This window comes from Palaemon carinicauda, chromosome 25 (genome assembly GCF_036898095.1).
Source record: "Palaemon carinicauda isolate YSFRI2023 chromosome 25, ASM3689809v2, whole genome shotgun sequence".
In the NCBI taxonomy this organism is placed as follows: domain Eukaryota; kingdom Metazoa; phylum Arthropoda; class Malacostraca; order Decapoda; family Palaemonidae; genus Palaemon; species Palaemon carinicauda.
Window position 1 is genome coordinate 99,656,926 of NC_090749.1, and position 21,713 is coordinate 99,678,638.

General features: G+C 44.8%; 1 protein-coding gene across 2 annotated transcripts in view; it reads left to right on the plus strand.

The window, feature by feature from the left end:
• Positions 1–20,289, plus strand: part of LOC137618730 (uncharacterized) — a 43,259-nt gene extending 22,970 nt beyond the window's left edge. For both annotated transcript variants that reach the window (XR_011039827.1, XM_068348899.1), the window contains one exon: positions 18,564–20,289. Coding sequence is in view for 1 of the 2 variants with exons in the window: in XM_068348899.1 (XP_068205000.1) it covers positions 18,564–18,652 (89 nt within the window). In the remaining variant the exon portion in view is untranslated. The remainder of the gene's footprint in view (positions 1–18,563) is intronic.
• The last annotated feature ends 1,424 nt before the right edge of the window (positions 20,290–21,713 follow it).

Genomic DNA, 21,713 nt, shown 5'->3' on the forward strand with positions numbered 1-21,713 from the left:
GCTACAGGAAGATCATGGGTACTTTCCTCCTCTCGAGCTCAGGCACCTTGGCCTTTCGTCGTTAAGTATCTAACTTGCGGACAAGCTCTATGTTGTATCATCTGGACGCGCTGACTGAGAGCTTCCTTCGGGTGTCTCATCTGTGGAGGTCGACGACCTCAGACACCCTTCCATCCTTGAGAAGAGTTTGTTTGTGCCCAAGGACAGAGACTTAGACAGCGGCTGTGCGGAGGAAATCGACTTCCGTTTTCACTCCTACAAGGCGCTTTCTTCCAGACTCTGCAGGGCTCCAGCGCCCTTTTCTTTCAACCACGTCGGCCTAAGTTATCGGCTACGACAACTGGGACAAGGTGTCCAATTGCAGTTTCCTCCTATCAGGAACAGATGGCGCGGGAGACTCCCCCGGGGGGGCATAGTCCTAAAAGGAGTTCACGAACTCTGGGATTGCAGGTTTTTCGCTGGGAGGATGCTTAAGGTTACTCATCCGAATGACAGCTTCCCGATGCCCATTCCCGCACGATCTCTGTGATCAGCCAAGGATATCGCGCCTGCCGTCTCTATCAGCGAATTCAGTGTCTCTGAACCTCTATGCCATAGCGTCAGCAGAGTTGCCCGGTTGGGCAGAATGATCCATACCTTAGGCGAAGGTCTTCCTTAGGATCATCGACGGCTTCACCCCCGGCCTCCTCGGTCGATCCTTTCTTGTAAGGAAGGATCTGAGAGGGGATGTCCGTAGTCGACCTCTCAGCCCTGATCAAGTTTGTCGAACAAACTTCGGCCAGCGTAGACCAGCAGAATCGATCAGACTGGTAACGAGGCGACAGGACTCCTTAAACCCTGGATCGGAAGGACGGGTACTTTCAGTTTCCATTCCATCCATCTTCCAGGGTGCTCGTCGAATTCAGCCTAGACTGCAAGTATTCCTGCTTATGATGCAGTGTGGCTATCCCGCCGTGGCATAGCAGGTTTGTTTCCCCAGAGAACTCTCCCTGCCTTCCTCTTGGCCGCTCAGGTGCAGGCTTCCGCCTCCTCTGCTGTTTGGAGGGCTGGTCAACTCCGGTAGGCTCGGGTTCGACCTTCTTCAGCGCCGGGACAAGCTTCCGGATGCTTACCATGAGTGTGGGCTCATGGTATTTTGCTTGGAGCCTTCTCTTCCTCTGCCTCAACATCTGGAGTATCTGGCCATGATATTGAGTCAACGGCCTTACCACGTTGGGAACCCCGCTTCTCGTCCGTCCAGCGAGGTTAAGCAACGTCGGTACTTGGATGGGTGACCACCTGGGGTCGCCAGATTCTGTTACCACATCCTCCAAGCCTTCCTTTCGGTTGACTGTGGCAAGACTGAGGAGAGTCGCAGTACCTGTTCTCAGTCAAGCAGAGCTTTCAGCCCTAACTTGGAACGTTTCCTAGTTCTCCTTCCCTCATTGACCCGTCTATAGTCCGAACGGTCGCCTCAGGACAAGTTCCATGTGGGGCGATCCAAGTTCCGGTGGCTTCAGGCAATGTTTAAGGGGACCGTCCGCCATGGGGTATTGACATAACAACTTTCAGAAATGGAAAATCGTTTTATTGCTTCTATGTATGCGTAAACATGTCGTACATACTCCCCAGAAGTTTCAGCCAATTATTTTTACAAATAACGAAGATATAGAGGTTTTTAAATGATGACGTCACCCTTACTGTGTCGTGTGCATGACTGAGTTTGACAAAATCGTCTTTGTGTGTTAATTTTGCATATCTATAGCGATTTTTCATTTATATTTCGAGCTATCGTACGTCTGGCAGAAATGGAAGGCATTGGTAGAGTGTAGATGAACGAAATCTACTCTTACAATAACAGAAGCCAAAGTTGCCAAAGATGTATAGAAGTTATAATGTATGCGTTTGTTTACTTGAAGTTCGTATGTACATTTTGTTTCCACAACGCCTTCGGGAACATTATAGCAAGGCCAATGTTACCTAAGGTTGTAGAAAGAACAAATAGTCAATCATTTTTCCAAACAATGAAAATATAGCAGTCTTTAAATGATGATGTCATCCTTATGGCGTCGTCTGTATGACTGAGTTTGACAGGTGGGCAGTTCTCTCTCTCTCTCTCTCTCTCTCTCTCTCTCTCTCTCTCTCTCTCTCTCTCTCTCTCTCTCTCTCTCGAATTATTTACCACTGCCATTTAAACAAATACTTTTATTCTCTCTCTCTCTCTCTCTCTCTCTCTCTCTCTCTCTCTCTCTCTCTCTCTCTCTCTCTCTCTCTCTCGAATTATTTAAAACTCCCATTTATACAAATACTATAATAACAATGTTCAACTCTCTCTCTCTCTCTCTCTCTCTCTCTCTCTCTCTCTCTCTCTCTCTCTCTCTCTCTCTCTCTCTCTCTCATGTTTCGAAATCTCGTACCTCTGGCAGAAATGAAAGGCATTGGTAGAGGGTAGGTGAATGAAAACTACCAGCTACGAAAACATCACAAAGTTTCCAAAGACATATAGAAATTATAATGCATGTGTTTATTTACTTGAAGTTCGTATGTTGATTGTGCTTTCACAACGTCCTCTGGAATTTTATAGCAATGCCAATGTTACATAAGGTGATAGAAAGAACAAAAAGTAAGTGGAGAACAAGAAAAAAGAACCAAGAAAGAGGGAAACATGGATAAGAGTACAAAGCTGAAACCTGCTAACTAAAACACTGGCAACAATTAGAGATCGCTGGCAACTCATAACATAGGAATAGTAAACTGAGGGTTCAAATACCTCCTTTAGTGTGCATTTATGTAGGAATGAACAATAAAAGTTATCATAATAATATTATCTTTATTTCTTTTAGAAAAGAAGCGAAAGCTTGCTGCAAATCTTTTGGAGCTCATAACTCAAAAACATACTTATTCCCACTTAGGTACATTTTTCTCACTTTTTTGTTGTTCGATATTGGAGAAAAAGATATCGTTGAAAAGAATAATAAAAATCCCACAATTCTGTCTGACAAAATTTTGATTTTCGTTTTACATTTTTTTTCACGATTATTTTCCGTCTAGACGAGGAAAAAAAATAAAAATTCATTAAAAAAAAAACAGAAAGGAAAATCAAAATTCTGTCTGACAGAATTGTTCGGTTGTTAGAGAAGTTTTTGTGGTATAAGTTTCAATACAATTGGTATTATAGTAGTGGGGAAAAATGTACCTAAATATTTTTTTTAAATCATGATTTTTGCTCATAAATCCAAAAGTTTTTGATCAAATGACTTGAAATTTTTATATGATGAAGGTATTATATATGTCTAAAACATATATATAAATTGTGTAATTTGGATCATTAGAAAAAAAAATGGCGGACATGGCGGACGGTCCCCTTAACCGGATTTCCTGGCCCCTATGGGACCAGCGGAACTATTAGACCTGCAATGGGTGTTGACCTGTGGAGCCTCTTGATGGTAGTGGATATTCTCGTTCTTTCCCCACATTCTTGATGCTGTTCTCGGACTCGTCAAAGGAAAGGGGGGGTGGCGCATGTTCCGGTCCAGGCCTATGGTCAAGACCTGAAGGATACCTCTCCATCATTCAGGCAGGCTTAGGGGCCTTAGTCTGGCCCCTCTACAGATCCTACAGCTCCTGCCGAGTCGCCCCATGCGCGTTGACTTCATGATTCTGGCGTATTCTAACCAGCAGGGGACGCATTTTCACACCTTCACATCTTGCAGTAGAGATACCGAGATGATTGAGATACTCTCAATACAGTACCACCATCGGCTCTCTCATTCCAGGCAGGGGAATGTTCTCTCAGACTATCCGAGCAGAGCCTCGTAGAGAGAGTGTACCTGGGGGTCTTTGACCTTGGGTAACCAGCAAGTACTGGTCTGGGGGACCTGATCGCGACAGCTTGGAACCTCAAGCTTCCGCTATTCTTCACCCCAGTCTCAGACCCCGAGACTCTGGCAAGATGCATTCCGGTGATGGTGGGACAACTTCGACGCCTGCGTCTTCCCTCCTTTTTGTCTGTGGACAATGGGTCTCAACAAGACCAGGTTGTCTGTCAACCTTTCAATGGGAGAGCTCCACTGGGACTATGCGCAGAACGGTCTCTGGACCCTCTGCTTCCCCTGACGGAACTCCCGGGAGAGCTTCTCCCACGGCGCAGACTATTCAAGCAACCACACTGCGACATCTCTCCCGAACCGGGGCATCGCTTCGGCTTCATGCCTGGAGACACTACGCCTCCTCCTCAAGAAGAGACAACCCGCTACAGTCGCGGTACGGAGGTCGCGTCATCTGCGATAGTCATCCACAGGGGTCTCCCAGGCAAAGTGAAGAGTCTTCGGTGGTTGATGCCGTGGGAGATATACCTCTTCCCTTGAGGCCTCTTCTCCAGCAATAACGGTCTTATTGCCTTTCGGCGGGAGGAAACTCCTTTCCGCTCTCGGCAATGAAGCCTGTCGCTCAGCCTTTCCCTGACCTTCAGGCTTAAAGGAATAACTTTTTCCTGCCCGCTGGATCTATCCTCGCTCATGCGAAGCTACGATCGTCCCTGCCCTAGTCGGAGGAAGACCTCCAACTTGGAGCATGGCTCGGACTTTTAGTCCTTTAAGAGATCTTCTCAAGACCCTTTACGACAGGCCTCGGATTGTATTCCGCCTTGGGTCTCCTGCTCACTCTGGCCACGGCCAGTGTGTAAGCAATCTTCTTGGTCTCTTATGACTCCCCCCTTTCTAAGGAAGAGGGGAAGGCAACATTCAGGCTCGCTCCTGAGTTGTTGGCTAGACTCAGAATCTGGGGGTCCCGGCCCTTCGGTCCGATTCATTCAAGATTTCGAGTCTCCATTCTGTATCTGATGTCCCAAGACCTTCTCTTTCTTGCCAGTAAAGGGATCGAGAAGTTAGCGCTGGGAACAGCTGCAGTTTGTCCTCAGTTGCAGCCGATTTGGGAGCACAAGGAGGACATGGGGGAGAGTCACCAGTATACCTCTTCAGCCGGACTCAAGGACATTCATCTCGACCTGTCTCCAGACCCTCCCCCGTCACGTCGCCCTACAGCACGATGTTGGATACACCGCAACGTCCTTCGCCTTCGAGTAATATTACTCTGTGACGCAGGTGCTACAAGCTGGAGTCTGGAAGCGTCTAATGACCTTCGCAGCCCGCTTCCTGCAGGGCGTGACCCACAGGAGTCTCGATACGTTTTCTATCGCTCTGTGGTGGCTACACAACAGCTGGTCTAACCTCAGGCTCCTTTTTGGACAGGCAGCAGAAGGTTGAGGGCATTGTTATCAGGTTTTAGTCTGCATGAACGAAAGAGGTATGTCTGGCCCTTACTTCTTTCTTCATCATCCCCTCTACGGGGAAGCAGCATCCTGGTCTCTGCATGGCTGACCTCGAACCTCTGCAGGTAAACCATGCTTCCTTGTGTTCCGAGTATTGAGCCAATACTGTCGCGTCCCCCATACCCTGACGAGGTGGTATTGGGAACGTCCTAACCCAGAGTTCCTTCTGGAACTCCAGGTCAACTGCCTAGGACGGGTCACACTTCTTCCTTCACACACAAGCTTACGTAGGCCACACGGTTCCTTGCGGAGCAAGGAACTTGTGATGTGCAGGGACTCCTTTTCTCGAGTGCGACTCACTCGGATTCTGAGTCCCCGGGTAAAGCCAAAGCCAGTATGGCTGGGGACTTTCCACCCTACCTAAGGGGTAAGTCACCCTCTGTAAATAGCGTGGTTTGTATTTCGGTTACAGAACAAATGACAAATTCGAAGATAATTTGTATTTTTCCTAACCATACAAACCTTAGCTATTTACACATATTTGCCCGCCAGCCCTGTCTCCCAAGACAAGTCCTACCTCTAAGTGAAAGTGAGCATTCATCTGTGTGTGAGGGGGGGGGAGGGGTAGCTAGCTACCACTCCCCTACTCCCCCCCCCCCCCCCCCCGCTAACTAGCGCGGGGGTAATACACCCTCGTTAAATTCTAATGGCTCGCCATTTCAGCTGCGCTAAAAGGTAACCCTCTGTAAATAGCTAAGGTTTGTATGGTTAGGAAAAATACAAATTATCTTCAAATTTTTCTGAGTCCTTGCCTGCCAAAGCAGAGCGATCGTCGTGGCGAGTAGAAGCGGGTGCAAGACTCTTAGTCGAAGACCTTCAGACTCTCGGCGGGGTTTTGGTCTAGGCAGGATGTCTGCTCCCTTCGAGCGCCCAACCGCAAGGCCTCTCGCTGTCTTGCCTTGCACGGGAAACCCGTGAGTCCCAAGGAAGGTCGCTCTGAAAGAGAAAAAGACATCTTATGAAGCTTTAGGCTAGTTGCTTTTAATCATAAGCTGGTTAGTAAAATGGTTGACGGGTGAGAAAGACTACGTCTTTACCGAGCCAAAATAAAAAGCGACAGTCAGTCGCTAGTGCTAGTGAGAGCAGGGTGGCTAGCTGACCCCACTATCCCCTCCCCCTACGCTAACTAGCGGTGGGTGGTTACACCTCGAAAAAGCTTTAACCCTTTTACCCGCAAAGGATGTACTGGTACGTTTCACAAAACACATCCCTTTACCCCCATGGACGTACCGGTATGTCCTTGCAAAAAACTGTTATTTACAATTTTTTTTGCATATTTTTTTAAAAATTTTGAGAAACTTCAGGCATTTTCCAAGAGAATGAGACCAACCTGACCTCTCTATGATGAAAGTTGAGGCTGTTAGAGCAATTTAAAAAATATATACTGCAAAATGTGCTTGAAAAAAAAAGATAACCCCTGGGGGTTAAGGGTTGGAAAGTTCCAAATAGCCTGGGGGTAAAAGGGTTAACAGCTATATTCAGCTCTGCGGAAATAAACACCCATGCGTAAAGAGCTCTAGGGTTTTTATCGCTAGGAAAATTACACTTTATTCACAAATTTGTTACTTTTCCTAACTATACAAACCTAAGTCCTTTAGATTATACTTCTCTCCTCAGCTACTCTCAGTTCTGAGCCGAGAGTTCATAAGTGAAGAAACTCCCACAGGTGAGGGGGCAGACCACCTCGGTCTGCTCCCACTTGTTGCTTAACTGCCCGTTAAAAGATGCAACGGCCATCCCACCTAAACGACTTGTGTTTGTATAATGAGGAAAAACACAAAATACTTTTAAGATTTTTAATTTTAATAATGTGTGGCTAATCATATCCTGGGATATTGGTAGCGGGGTATCCGAGTCTATCAAATATAAGATGCCACAGTTTCAACCCTTAACTTTGTTGACATCAGACAATAATGTTAATATCAAATTAAATATTCAATAACTGAAGATCTTAACCCTATGAATAAGTAGAGGAACAACTATAAGTCTGCTGTAGTTGAACAGCAGTCAGTATCCGTCTCAGGGAGTCTTTTCAAGAAGAGGAGAGAAGTGCACTGTCAGTCTTCATCAACATCTTTGCTTGTTTCGGTGAGATGATGATAGACTAGCTTGGAACACAACAACTATTTTATGCCTAGATTTAGGAGTGCCAAAGGGTCATGGAAAGAGAGGTGGATGAGGGAAGGAAGAGGGGAAGGGCAAAGGTCAGATATGGGAGGATAAAGTAGCAAATGATTTGCGGGAAAAGGGATGAAGAGAACGGGAGGGCCTGGATAGAAGATCATGGAGAAGGCTTATACAAAAAAGGGAGTAAAGGCTGTAGACAAAGAAGAATTCAGTAGTTAGACAGGGAACTAAGATGAAAATCTTTGTTGAGGAAACAGTTAATGAAGAGACCACCAAATAATTTCATATCTTCCACTGTCTTGGGTTAGAGTCCTCTTGCTTGAGGGTACACTCGAGCACACTATTCTATCTTTTCTTATTTCCTTTCCTCACTGGGTTATATTTTAGGCCAGTCATTCTACATCATTTTTGGGTCGAACCCACCACAAATTGCAATAGTAATGAAACATGCATTTTTCAATGTCAAATTTAGTGGAGAATGACATACTAAAAATCAAGGAAAATCGAAGCATTGGAACATTTCCAAATTTTGCAATCATTAAGAGAAGGTTTGAAGAAAAAAAATCTGCATAAAATTTTCAGTGTATATTCTAGAGTCTAGACAAACAACTGTATACATGTTACATTACGACACCGGCATTCACCTTAGCTAAATTAAGATGACCATAACCAAGGATCAAGAGTTGAATGAACTGAGAGTCAAGTCTAATCATGTTGCCAAGACATCTCCATGTACCAGACCACACTGACAAATGTTTATTCATCTTCAGGACCAGCAAGAGCGCATTCTTCTTCTGGATCACTTTCTGGTTCTGGCAAGGTCACATTAGAACAGTGAAGTCCTTTGCATTCACTGCAGGCAGAAGAGCATTCCAGGTTGTACTTGCGACAGCTGCATCGTCGGGTGCTGCAGTCTGTATTGCAGCCACAGTGGATGGCATCTAGCAGGTAATCTGGAGCAGGCTTCATCTCGGTCATAACGGGAACCATTCTCTCGTCACGGATAGCCCATCCCCAACCATTGGCATCCATGCCAACTCCTTGCCACTGCTGAACCTGAACATACTCCCGTAGGCAATGTTGCTTTGCAGATGCTGATGTAGGGGGCAGGGTACGAGGCTCAACTCTGACAGTGCTTGTTGAAACCTTCTGGCAGAAGTGCTGAAGCCTTAGTATGTCCAGTGTTTCCCCGGGCTGGCCATTGTACAAGCAAACCACGGCATTCTCTCCAGCTGTCATGACATCCTCTTTCGACGCTCCAGGAGTGTTGAACGTTGCCAAAAGCCCAGAGAATTACGCACTGGAGTTCAGCTTCTTCAAAGCTGCTGATTTGCCAATGGAGTACAGTCTTGACGTGGTATCACAACCCAGGAGTCCATGTGCCACAAGGAGCTTGTCACACACATGGCGTCCAAGTGTCTTTTGCACTTGCTCGATATTCCAACATCTTGCTTGCCTCCTTGACGTCAGCTTAGGCTCAGGTCGGAAGAACAGGTTGTGTGATGTGGGCCCTGCAAGACTACATAGGAGAACAAGAAGATCGATGTCATCGCCAACTACCACGGTGTCCATGGTGTTTGCACATGCAATGGCTGTCTCCACTATGAGGACATCTGCATCTGCCCTGGCATGAAGAACATCGTTGTGCTGCCGTTGAAGGTCATCACTCAGTAGATTGATGAAGCTTTGTTTATTTGTTTGGTTGGCAAGGAAGTCATCTTTCTTCATAGTACATACCATGTCCTTTGTGAAGTTGACAAGGGGACTGCTGTGAGATCGAACGCGCCTGCTGTGCGCTACATCTTTAGTGGAGGGTGCGCTCACATATCCATCAAACACTATGACAGCTTTACCATACCTGTCTCCAACATATCGTATGTAGTGACTGGAGATTCCTTCATAGGTCTCGCCAAAATTCCAAGGAATTCTGTGTAGCAATGCCCCACCATCCAGAACATATTGCACATTCTGTGGCATCACTGTGTTGCGAACGGCAAGGGGGAGTTGTTTCCAAATGGCCTCGGCTAGCGCTGGCTTGTCGGCCTCAAACAGGATATCAATGGTCTGAAACAGTGCTGTTGGGTAACTGCGTAGTTCGTACTTGAAGACATCAGTGAGGTCATCACAGCGTGATCCTGCCGTACTCAGACGTTGGAACAACAGTTGTGGATCTATCGGAACAGATTCTTTGCCATTTTTCACTGATGAATGTGTGTCTAAAGTCACAACCTGATTTTTTTTCTTGAACGTGTGATCAAGAACCTTTTTGCCAACCATTCCATCTAAGATCTTCCTGCCAACTGACGCTGCTTGGTCAGCATTGACCGAATCTCCAGCTGTGATGCCAGTGTCAATGCTTTGCAGAGTTGGATCGTTTCCAAAGGGATCCTTTGATGACAGGTAGCCAATGAGTTTGTGCGTGTCATCTGTGTCCCGTGCTTGTCAAGCTGCTCTTTGTTCTTTGTGCTGGTCACTGGTCTCATACGGCACTGATGTGTAGTCTTGCAAGGCCATGTTGACCTCTGCACATATGGGGGTGGACAGCAGCCACGTGATCCTTTGCGACTCGCTCATGCCATGGCCCCTTGTCAGTCCCCCTGTGGTTTTCACACTTCCCATGAGCACTTGCTCGGTCAGAAGATCTGTGGACAAGCCGGCCCAGTGTACCGATCTGAGCGCCGCACTACGAGATATCCATTCTGGAACTGGTGGTGGACCTCGGGGTGCTGAATAGACAGTTGTGCCAGTCGCTGCAGGTAGACGTAAATAGATTTGGTGTAGAGATTGTGGCCTGCAGCTGCCAGGTAGGGCAACATGTCGTGCAAAGCGTGCACCTGCAGACGCCAGTCACCAGTGCGTTCTGACCTCAGGAATGTCCTCAATATGTCAATCATGTCCATGTATTGCAGCCATAGCTGTGCAGTACGTAGATCCTTCATCGATTGTCGGGCAACATTCATGATGTCACGAACAGAGTCCAGAACCGGGGCTGAAAGGATATCTTCAGTAGAACACTCACCCTTCATCAATGAATCATTCAGGTCTCGCAGCTCACACAGGTCAATTGGTCCAGCTCCCACACTTTGCGACCCTGACTCGGTATCATGTGGATCTATGGCTGCCTGTGCATCATCTATGATTTGCATTATCTCGTCGTCACTTGGTTCGTCATCTTCTACAATACCCTGAGGACCATCATTCTTAGCCTGCGAACAAATAGGCACTAGCGTACCAAGTATCCTTTCTGCGAGGAGAGTGTTCAGTGCTGCATCAACCAAGAGATGCCCATGGATAGCTCGGTCATATGCCTTGCCAGACAGCATGTGCATTACAGTGTTCTCGGCATACACCAGTTCCAGAACAGAGCGCAGTCCAGATCCTGACATGATATTTCCAATACTCCCCAAGAAGCTCATCAACGTGTGGAAGCCCCCCATGCGCAGTACAATCTTAGGCAAGTCACTGCCCTCCGATTGACTTTCGATGATGGTAAGCGCCTTCCACCAAAGTGGTTGGTCAAATGCGATGATGACCTTTGCGTTGTACTGTTTGGCGTGCTCAGATAGAAATGTCAATGTTGAATAGATGCAAGTTGGATCACTGCTGTTCATGTCGATCATGGGAAGCAGGAAGACTGTAGACTGACCTGGATGTACACCAGTGTGCACGGCTTGCATCATGCCAGACCATGCTGGTCGTGGTGAGCGTAATGTGAGGGACAGCTTCCAGAGGAGGTCAAGGTTGGTAGATCTGTCCTTTTCCATCTCATCTTGTAGAACCTCATACCTCAGAGTATCTAGCCCATCGCAAGGTGTTGTCAGATGTCGGATGTTTATTCGGCCCACAGCTACAACATCCTTCAGTGTCACAGACACACGTGGCACTCTTGTTGATGTCCTGGTACCTGGAGTGACAGACGCAATCATTCCCATCCCGGGGAATGTGTTGAGGCCATCTATTGTACGGATGTTGTGATCGACATTGTCCGCCATATATTGGATGAACTGCTCTGGCCGGTAGTTTGGTATGTCTGTCCCTAGTACAACTGCTGCACTCCGTTCATACCTTTGTATCTCACGATAAGAACTGCAATATCCGTGGGCATGGAGCGTGTCGATCAAGAACTTTGATGCAAAATGATGGTGCATCTGTACACCCAGTCCTATCTCTAAGGGTGCCAGCAGCACTCGGGGCCGAATTGCCTGCATGATAGCTTGCCCTAGAGAACCAACTTTTCTATCAGCATCTCGGCCCACAAAGAGTGTTTGAAGAAGGAGTTTTAGTGATTTAAGTAGGAATGACATGACTTCTTCTGTTGAGGACATTTCAGTTGTACATGGGTACATATCTATCGACTGTTGTTCGGATTTCACATCACTTTTGATCAGTTTTGCTGCCGTCTTAATCAGTCTCATCTTCTCAGCTTCATATGATGTCTCCTTTGGCCTTTGATGGAATTCGTGAATGATCGCAGAGGCCCTGTGGCAAAAGGTCACAACATTCTCTTTGCCATTTATTTCTGCGATGGTGATATCCTGACCAAAGTGCTTTTGGATACATTCCTTCATGTAGGTGAATCCATAAGGTGTGCAATCAGTTCCAAGAAGAAATTCCCCCATTTTTCCTATGAGATCCGGTATCGTTGTCTGTTCCTCGTCATTGGCTTTGAGGTACTCTGCGACTTTTATGAATGCATCATTCCGTGTGTCATCAGCCGGTCTACCATACTTAGGTCGCTTGCTTGGCACTGTAAGGAACTGGCGTGGAATCTGCTTCCCAGTTCTGAAGTTTATGCTACATATATTGTGATAGACTGCGTCAGCGGCATGCAAGTCCTGGACGAATTCTACTCGAGCCTTTACTGTCTCTGACCATGCATCATTGCGTTCAACACAGCTCTCTGTAACCTTCCTCTGGAAGTCCATTGTTCGGACTGGTATAAGTTTATGCGTTTTTTGTCTGCCCTGGTACTTGTCTGGTGTTCCACAGAACAAACAGTGTTCGCTGTAGTGAAACGCAGAACTGGCAGATCGACGCGCACGCACAGTGCTGATGAAACCACCAGTACAGTCATATTTGCGTTTTCTGATGTCTCGCTCAATAGACAGTTGGGAGCAGAAGTCCTTCCTGCATCTGGTGTGTACAACTTGTCCAGGTGCGACACTGATATCAGCCTGCCGTAGGTCATTTGCCTTGTTTATTCCATCACACCCCTTGGCACCTAATTTCGTGGTTTGTTCGCCGTTCCCGAGAGACTCGCTGCAGAAAACGCAATCGTCCATGCTACTGGTTAACCTAAAAAGAAAAAAAAACAAGGCTATTAGACGTTAATTATCTCAATTTATTTATTTAATAATAAAAATGTTTGACATCTTTTGAGAAATGTGAAAGAAATAACAAAAGCACTGTTATAACAAAAAATGTTATGCCATTTCTATTAGCGTATTTTCGTGCATAACTTTCAAAAAGTGGTTGCTCGAAATGTATGTGTTCCAATGCCTCAAATTTCCTTGACTTTTACTATGTTATTACATGGGTCAAAAGAAGCAAAAATGCAAAGTTTCATTACTATTGCAATTTGTGGTGGGTATATCCATAAAATGACTGGCCTACTAGGGAGGCACAACGCGAGCCACCGCGCGAGCCTACAGGAACGAGAACTGCCAGGTCGTCATCCTCACGTTTCCCCCCCCCCCTGCAAGCGCAGACCAGCGCGCTCGCAGGAGGGAGGAAAGTCTCCAGATAGGTCCAGGAACCAACCTTCTTCTTCTTCCCTTTCTTTTTAGGCAGGCCCAGTTGTCGTTTCTTCTCCGAAGGATCGCCTGATCCCCTTCCCTTCAGAGGGAGTCTCTGACAGCGCAGCTGTCTGTGAGCAGCCATGGTTCGGGTCCCTCATCATAGCTGTCGTGCAGGCTGTCAAACCTGCCTTTGCTGAGATGGGCCTCAAATCAATGGCGGATCTGACCCCACTGAAGAGGAAGAGAGGAGTAGAAGTCATGGTAAATTCTCCAAGGGTCAAGCTGGCTCCTCGGACATCCTTGGGGAAGGCTTCCTTACCCCCCCCCCCCAGACTTTCTCTCCCTCTCCTGTGGACGAGGATTTTCCGTCCTCGGGAATCTTCCGAGGTGAGGCGTTCTCTCATCGCACTAATGGGAGAAACCCCGCCTCGCACAGGAGAATCGTCCCCGGTTGGGGTGGAGAAGAGCCCTCAGACATCGTTGTTGGAGTCTTGTATTCCTCCCAGGAGGGAACCTAAGGACTCCAAGACAGTCACCAAGTCATCCTTAAGAATTCGCCCAGAGCCAACAAGACCCGCAGAGAACGTCCATGTGTCCCCCCAAGAAGAGCCTTTGGGGACTGGAGACTTTGCTGCCAGAGTAAGAGTAAGGGGGCAAGCCCTACGGGCAGAAGTTGAGACCATGTTAAAGAAGGGCGCTCTCCAGGAGGTCGTCGATGGTTCCCCATGCTTCTTCAGTCGACTCTTTCTTGTAAAGAAGGCGTCTGGAGGCTAGAGACCATTCATCGACCTCTCAGCTCTGAACAAGTTTGTCAAACAAACCCCGTTCAGCATGGAGACAGCGGACACGGTCAGACTTGCAGTGAGACCACAAGACTTCATGTGTACACTGGACCTGAAGGACGCGTACTTCCAGATCCCAATCCAGCCATCTTCAAGGAAGTACTTAAGATTCAGCCTAGACAACAAGATCTACCAGTTCAAGGTGCTGTGTTTCGGTCTCTCCACAGCACCTCAGGTATTCACTAGAGTGTTTACCCTGACTTCTTCGTGGGCACACAGGATCGCCATCCGTCTCCTCCGTTATCTGGACGACTGGCTGATCTTGGCAGACTCAGAGTCGACCCTTCTTCGACACCGAGACAAGCTTCTGGGACTTTGCCAAGATCTACGGATCATGGTAAATCTCGAGAAGTCTTCCCTGCTTCCAACTCAGCGACTGGTATATCTAAGCATGATCTTAGACACCAATATCCACAAAGCCTTCCCATCAGACGACAGGATAGCAAGGCTGATGAGGGTCACAGATCCTTTCCTCAGACGAGAAGAACTCCCAGCCCAATCGTGGTTATGTCTCCTCGGTCACCTTTCTTCACTGGCCCGTCTAGTTCCAAATGGTCGCCTCAGGATGAGATCCCTGCAATGGCGACTAAAGTCCCGGTGGAATCAAGGACACGATTCCCCGGACGTCTTGGTCCCTATGGGTCCTGCGGAATGGACGAACCTTCTGTAGTGGCTGACGGATGAAAACCTACGAAAGGGAGTGGATCTTCTCATCCTCCCCCGGATTTGATGCTGTTCTCGGACGCCTCAAATAATGGTGGGGGCCCATGTTCTGAACCACAGGAACTCAGGCCTCTGGTCAGAATCAGAAAAGTGCCTCCATGTAAACCTGCTAGAAATGAAGGGCGTATACATGGCACTTCAACAGTTCCAACAATACCTGGCGGGTCACTCCGTGGTGGTGATGAGCGACACCACCACGGTAGCTGGCTTACATCAACAAGCAGGGAGGTACCTTTTCAGAGCAGCTATCCCATCTTGCAGTAGAGATACTGAGATGGACTGAAGTCCACTCGATTCCACTATCAGCTCTCTTCATTCCAGGCAAGAGGAATGTGCTCGCCTACAGTCTGAGCAGGGCATCTCGGATAGTGAGTACCGAGTGGTCTTTGGATCGTCTAGTAGCCAACAAAGTCCTGACTTTGTGGAGTTCCCCGACGGTGGATCTGTTCTCGACAGCATTGAATTTCAAGCTTCCGCCGTACTGCTCCCCAGTCCCGGACCCCAAGGCACTCTGGCAAGATGCCTTGCAACAACGGTGGGACAACATCGACGTTTACGCCTTTCCCCCGTTCTGTCTGATGAGAAGGGTACTCAACAAGACCAGAATATCGGTTAACCTTTCGATGACCTTGATAGCTCCGCTATGGCATCATGCAGAGTGGTTCCCGGACCTTCTGCAGCTCCTGACGGAACTCCCGAGAGAACTTACTCCTCGACACGAGCTACTCAGACAACCACATGCCAACATCTTCCACAAAGCCGTAGCATCGCTGTGGCTTCACGCCTGGAGAGTATCCAGTGTCTCACAGAAAGAGGCTTTTCGCAACAAGTTGCGGAGAGGATGTCTCGACACCTGTGAAAGTCATCCGCGGGGGTCTACCAGGCAAAGTGGAGAGTCTTCTGTGGCTGGTGTCGTGGAAGGGGTATCTCTCCACTCGATGCCACTATTCCAGCAATAGCGGAGTTTCTCGTGTATTTGCAGGAAGAAATGCGCCTTTCAGTCTCGGCAGTGAAAGGCTATCGCTCAGCCCTAAGTCTTGCCTTCAGGCTCAAAGGAATGGACATTTCCTCTTCGCTGGAACTTTCTCTACTCGTATGAAGTTATGAACTTACCTGATCTCAGTCAGAAGTGAGACCTCCTCCATGGAATGTGGTTCGAGTCCTCAGGTCTCTTAAGAGACCTCCTTTCGAACCATTACGCCAGGCTTCTGATCGCCACCTGACTTGGAAGACGGTGTTCCTACTTGCTTTGGCCTCGGCCAAGCGAGTCAGCGAACTTCATGGTCTCTCATATGACATCGCCCATTCAAGGGGATGGGGGGAGGTAACGTTCAGTTTCATCCCTGAGTTTGTTGCTAAGACTCAAAATCCAGGATTGCCGGACCCTCGGTTCGACTCCTTCCGGATTTCGAGTCTCCGTTCTGTAACAGATGACCCAGACCATCTCCTACTGTGCCCAGTAAGGAGTCTGAGGCTCTATCTTAAGAGAACAGCTGCAATTCATCCTCGGGTGCAAGCATTGCTCGTGAGCACGGGGATTACGAAGAGGAGGGTCACTAGGAATACAATCTCAGCGTGGATTCGCAGGGTTATCCCTCATTCCCTGAATCTCGACCCTCCTCCGTCACGTCGCCCTAGAGCACATGATGTCAGAGGCATTGCTACGTCCCTGGCATTCAAGAAGAATTACTCGGTGACACAGGTTTTACAAGCAGGGGTTTGAAAGCATCAGACGACCTTCACAGCCCACTACCTGCAAGACATGAACCCCAGGAGGCTCGATACGTTCTCTATCGGCCCTGTGGTGGCTGCACAACAGCTGGTTTAAACCTCAGGCTCCTTAATGGACAAGTAGCAGAAGGTTGAGGGCATTGTTACCCGGTATTAGTCTGCGTGAATGAAAAGGTATGCCTGGCCCTTATTCTTTTCTTCATCCTCCCTTCTCTTGGGGAAAGCAGCATCCTGGGTTCTCTGCACAGCTGACCTCAAACCACTGCAGGTAACCCATGTTTCCTTGTGTTCCTAGTATTAAGATAATACTGTTACGTCCCCATACCCTTACAAGGTGGTATTGGGAACGTCCTATCCTAGAATTCCATCTAAATGACTTCAGGTCAACTTCCTAGGACGAGTCACACTTCATTCCTTCACACACAAGCATATGTAGGCCGCGGTCCTTGCAGAGCAAGGCACTTGCGATGTGCAGGGACTCCTTATCTTGAGCACTGACACACTCAGATACTGAGTCCCCGGGCAAAAAGCCAAAAGCCAGTAACGGCTGGGACTTACCACCCTACCTAAGGGTTAAGTCACCCATATTAAATAGCGTGGTTTGTATTTCGGTTACGGAACAAATGACAAATTCGTAGATAATTCTTATTTTTCCTAACCATACAAACCTTAGCTATTTAATCAAACTTGCCCGCCAGCCCTGTCCCCCGGGAACTCCTACCTCTACGCAAAGTGAGCTAGTCACAGGTGTGTGAGGGCGGGGGGAGGGTAACAGCGAGGGGGTAGTAAACCCTCGTTAAAATTCTAATGGCTCGTCATTTCAGCTATGCCGAAAGTAATACCCATATTAAATAGCTAAGGTTTGTATGGTTAGGAAAAATACAAATTATCTACGAATTGGTCATTTTATTAAATACCTATATATACCAGCATTTATATATGAAATACCAGGTCCTTGTGAATGATAAAAACCGACTCTGTAGGGTGATTTTAATTATGCAATAAGATGCAGTAATTGATTACTTTTATCAATATTGTTGTATATTCTTATTCCAAAGTATTTTTATGTAATTGTAATGGCTATGTACATTGCACGATGTGCCTCACACTGAGGGACCTGGGGGAACCCAACATAGAATAAGGCAATAAGGCTCTCTCTCTCTCTCTCTCTCTCTCTCTCTCTCTCTCTCTCTCTCTCTCTCTCTCTCTCTCTCTCTCTCTCTTTTTATGTAAATTATTTTGAGTAAGAAATTGTTATCTAATATTCAGTTTCATCCGGCCAGAAAAATGTCCATCAAATCTAGATCTAAAAGATATTCTTAAATCTAGACTGAGTCTCTTTATAACCTTTCATCTGCATCAAAGCCTTTCTTATAGGAAATGTCTGTCTGCTTACTTTGTGTCTGTTATATTTATGAAGTATTTTGATTACTGTCAGATTAGTATTACGAAGAGAGTCTAGAAGTGTTTTATCCTCTAAGGGGGAACTACAAGAAATGATCTTAGTCCAGTGATTTGTAGAAGCCAGTGAATGCAATTGGCAGTAGAATCTTATCTTGTGCCTTTGAACCTCATCATTTGTTGTCTTCTCTCCAAGATGTTCACCTTCTCTCACTTCATGTTGCTTTGTTAACCAATTTTCACTCAAGGAAAATCTCATCAGCCTTAAAATATGATTTTCTGGTTTTGAGAAGACTTATGTCTAAAGTAAAAGCTCAAACTTGCAGCGAATGATTTCTTGTTGAACAGACAGAAGTGTCTTTTTATAGTTTATATAATATGACAGATCTATTTTAACATTATTACTGTTCTTAAAGTGTTTTATTTTATTGTTAATTACTTCTCCTTTTAGTTTATTTCTTTCCTTGTTTCCTTTCCACTGGGTTATTTTTCCCTGTTAGAACCCTTGGGCTTATAGCATCCTGATTTTCCAACTAGGGTTGTAGCTTAGCTAATAATAATAATGATAATAATAATAATAAAATCTTTTAGTGTTTTTGTGTAAACTCTTCAATACCACAAGCAATTTTACATTGTTGTGAGGTATAATAACTTTGTAATATATTTGTATAATGATCTTCTTGTATCTTTCAGGTACAAAACTTGAATTCAAAGAGCCACATTATTCCCCGTCCTCATGTGGAAGGTTTCTGAGCACCTCAAAAGGAAGAAACTCACCTTAGAGCTACTTCACCTACAGAACTTGTTAGTTGAGAGAGATTATATTAGGGTCAAGGAATCGTTGATGAGGATTATAGATGAAATGGCAAAAACTACCTTTAGTAAACAGGATTAAACCCAGAAGATATATGTGCTATTAGACTGCAGAGAAGGTTGGAGGAGATTCACTCTGAAAAGGGTTCAGTTGGGCAATTCTACTGTATACATTAGTTTCCCTGTGCTAATACAGATATTGTTGATAAAGACCGTAGTTTCCCCTAGGAAAAAAGGATAGTGAGACAATATTACAGTATATACAAGAGTTCAATAAGCATATTTATTTACTTTTGCCTCAAAATACTGTTCAGCTTCTATCAAGCTTGTCTTTGTCAAAGAAGTCAGATGGTTAGTTGAACAAACATTGACTAATAGTATGTGCAAGAAGTTAGGGAAAGGAAAGCCTTTTCTATTGGATTTGAGTTACATTCTGTCTGGTCACATCTTCCATCTTAAATCTTTTCTTTAAGCTTTGTTAAATTTTCCATCACTTACAAAGGAATCTTCAGAGATATTCCATCATTGACACGACGTAAGAATAGCGCACACAGGTACTGATTATCGCTCTTTCAAAAGTCAGGAAAAGACAACTCCATATTAGGAAATTAATATCTTTCTTTTAGTAAAGAACATTTCCTATATAGGACTCTTGAAGGACTAGACCATTTTCCCCAAGTGCAAGGGCACTACTGCATGACCCGTCCAAATGTGTTAATGTTTGTGTGAAATATCCTGTTCACATTAATTATTTCATGGCTGATCTCCCTACACTTATCTTGTTCCACTTAGACATGTTATTGTTTAACTTGAGTTGTTGTTATTTCAATTCACAGTGAAGTTGGTACAGCATTTGTTAATATCTGCAAAGAATGTCAATCAGATAACCACAAAAAATAATATGCTACTGAATAGTTTAGTTATATTGGTACAGAACTTTCCTGCTTCTTTGTAGTACTACAAACATCATCTTCCCTAATTTAATTCAAACATTTGAGTTCATTTAATTATCTGTACAATCACTAGAGGCTGTTTTATGACTCTTCCTCTTTGCTTACTCTTTAGGTCCTCAAATTAATGTGTCTTTTTCACTATTGGTGTCTGCAAACTACTTATCCAGGGGACCTGAAACTTCAGACTGATGCACTGAATTGTCTAATGAAAATTCTGTGTAAGGTTTGATTGCAAAGTATTCAACTTGCAACATTTTGAAACGGAAGTTACAAGACTCCACATTGTGTAAAGGATCTACATGTTAACATACAATTTCATTTATGATTCCTTTATAGGTTTACATATTTTACATGATGTTGAATGTACACATTGTCCAACTGAAGGATTGTGCGAGATATCCCACACTTAATGCATCCAACACTAGCATGCACCGAAAGCTCCATCTTTGCCTAAATACAGTACTTACACCCCATACCATAAGACAGGCTCTCATCCTGCGGTTTGTTTGAGGCCATAAAACCTTTCAAACACATCGCACACTTTGTCTATCACCCTTATTACTAATTTGTATTCATAAGACCTTTTTAGAAATATCAATCCTTATTAAAGGTCTTTCATTTTTGGTTGTCAATAATCTTATGCGAATCACAAGCCATTATGAACTTCATTTGCCTTCTTATCAAACTTTCACGTAAGCTGAACTTAGAAATGGATGTGTCAGTCATATATTGAAGACATCAGGTTAACTTAAAAGTCAAATCTTTTCAATACCAACATCCAAGATTCGTTTGTAACATTTGAACATTCTGAGAATTATTGTCAATTTTTACTTTTATTTCTTGAAGGTTTGCCAGATTGAATCCTGTTTTGCAAAAAGTGTTAGTGAACAAACATTAATAAGAGCATTGATTTTAAGGTTATGACGTAAATAAAACATTGTTTTTATATTTATTTACCTTTGTAGTGAAGAAAATTTTTATTTTTACTGTGCCATGACATAATCATGAAACTGGTTTCCTTTGCAGGTAGAGAATTTGGGGTTTATATCTTTGGTTTTAACTTGTGAAATGAGATGTTGTTCTGTGATGTTATATTTTCTTTGATTGTTAGGTTAGGGATAGAAATATAGACTCTGTAAGTTTAAAGACTGTATAACCTTCTCTTTTGGGTCATTGGGAAGAATCTTTGTTGTCTTGGTGATTTGGTGCAAGAACTCTTCCAACTAGATTCATGAATAACATTTCAGGAACAATTGTAAAATAGAATTTCCTCTGTAAGAGAAGGGAATTTAGTTTTCAAGGATTTTCTCTTGAATATTTCAGTTACAATTCAATTTTGAAACTTGTAGTTCGATGTCTGTGAATATTGTGAAATAGAGGCTATGTTTTAAAACTCCTTGATTAAGTTAGTTCTAGGAATAGCAGAAGTTCCTTGGATTTTTTAAGGGAGTTTAAAGTTCCTGGGAGTTGTTTTGATAACTTGATATTTAGTAGACTCAGGAGGGAACCATTTTGTCTGGTGTTCTTTTGAAGGAAAGAAATTGTTCGTTATTTTGTGTTAACTGTTTCCTTCTCTGTTGAGCCATAAAACTTTCTTCTCTCTCTTTTCCTATATATCTTTTTCATGAGTATTGCCAGAAAATTTATATCTTCAATATTTTATTATCGTAATTTTTCTTCTATTTTGTTTAGTGATGATCATTCCCATCTATTATATTCTACTCTGTGGTTCACCTTTGGCCTTCATTACTATATACTGTAGTCTGTGGACCTCCTCCACACTGATTGATATCGGCCTGTTCTGTTCTATGACATTTTTAAATCATCTTTGTTAATGAAATTTATTATGTTTTGGGTCAACACATTTATGGAAAATTTCTGTAGTCAGGTCTTTGAATCGCATTCTAGATGTGAACCTTTTGTATAGTTACACTTTCAACCTTTCAGACCAATCTTTGTCATCATCTTCAGTGTAAATGTTTCTATGTCCTCTGTATTTCTAATGTGGTTCGACTTGAAATGATAGCTCTTGTTTTTCTGTATCCGAGTTCCTTGTAGGTCTGTATTTATATCAGTC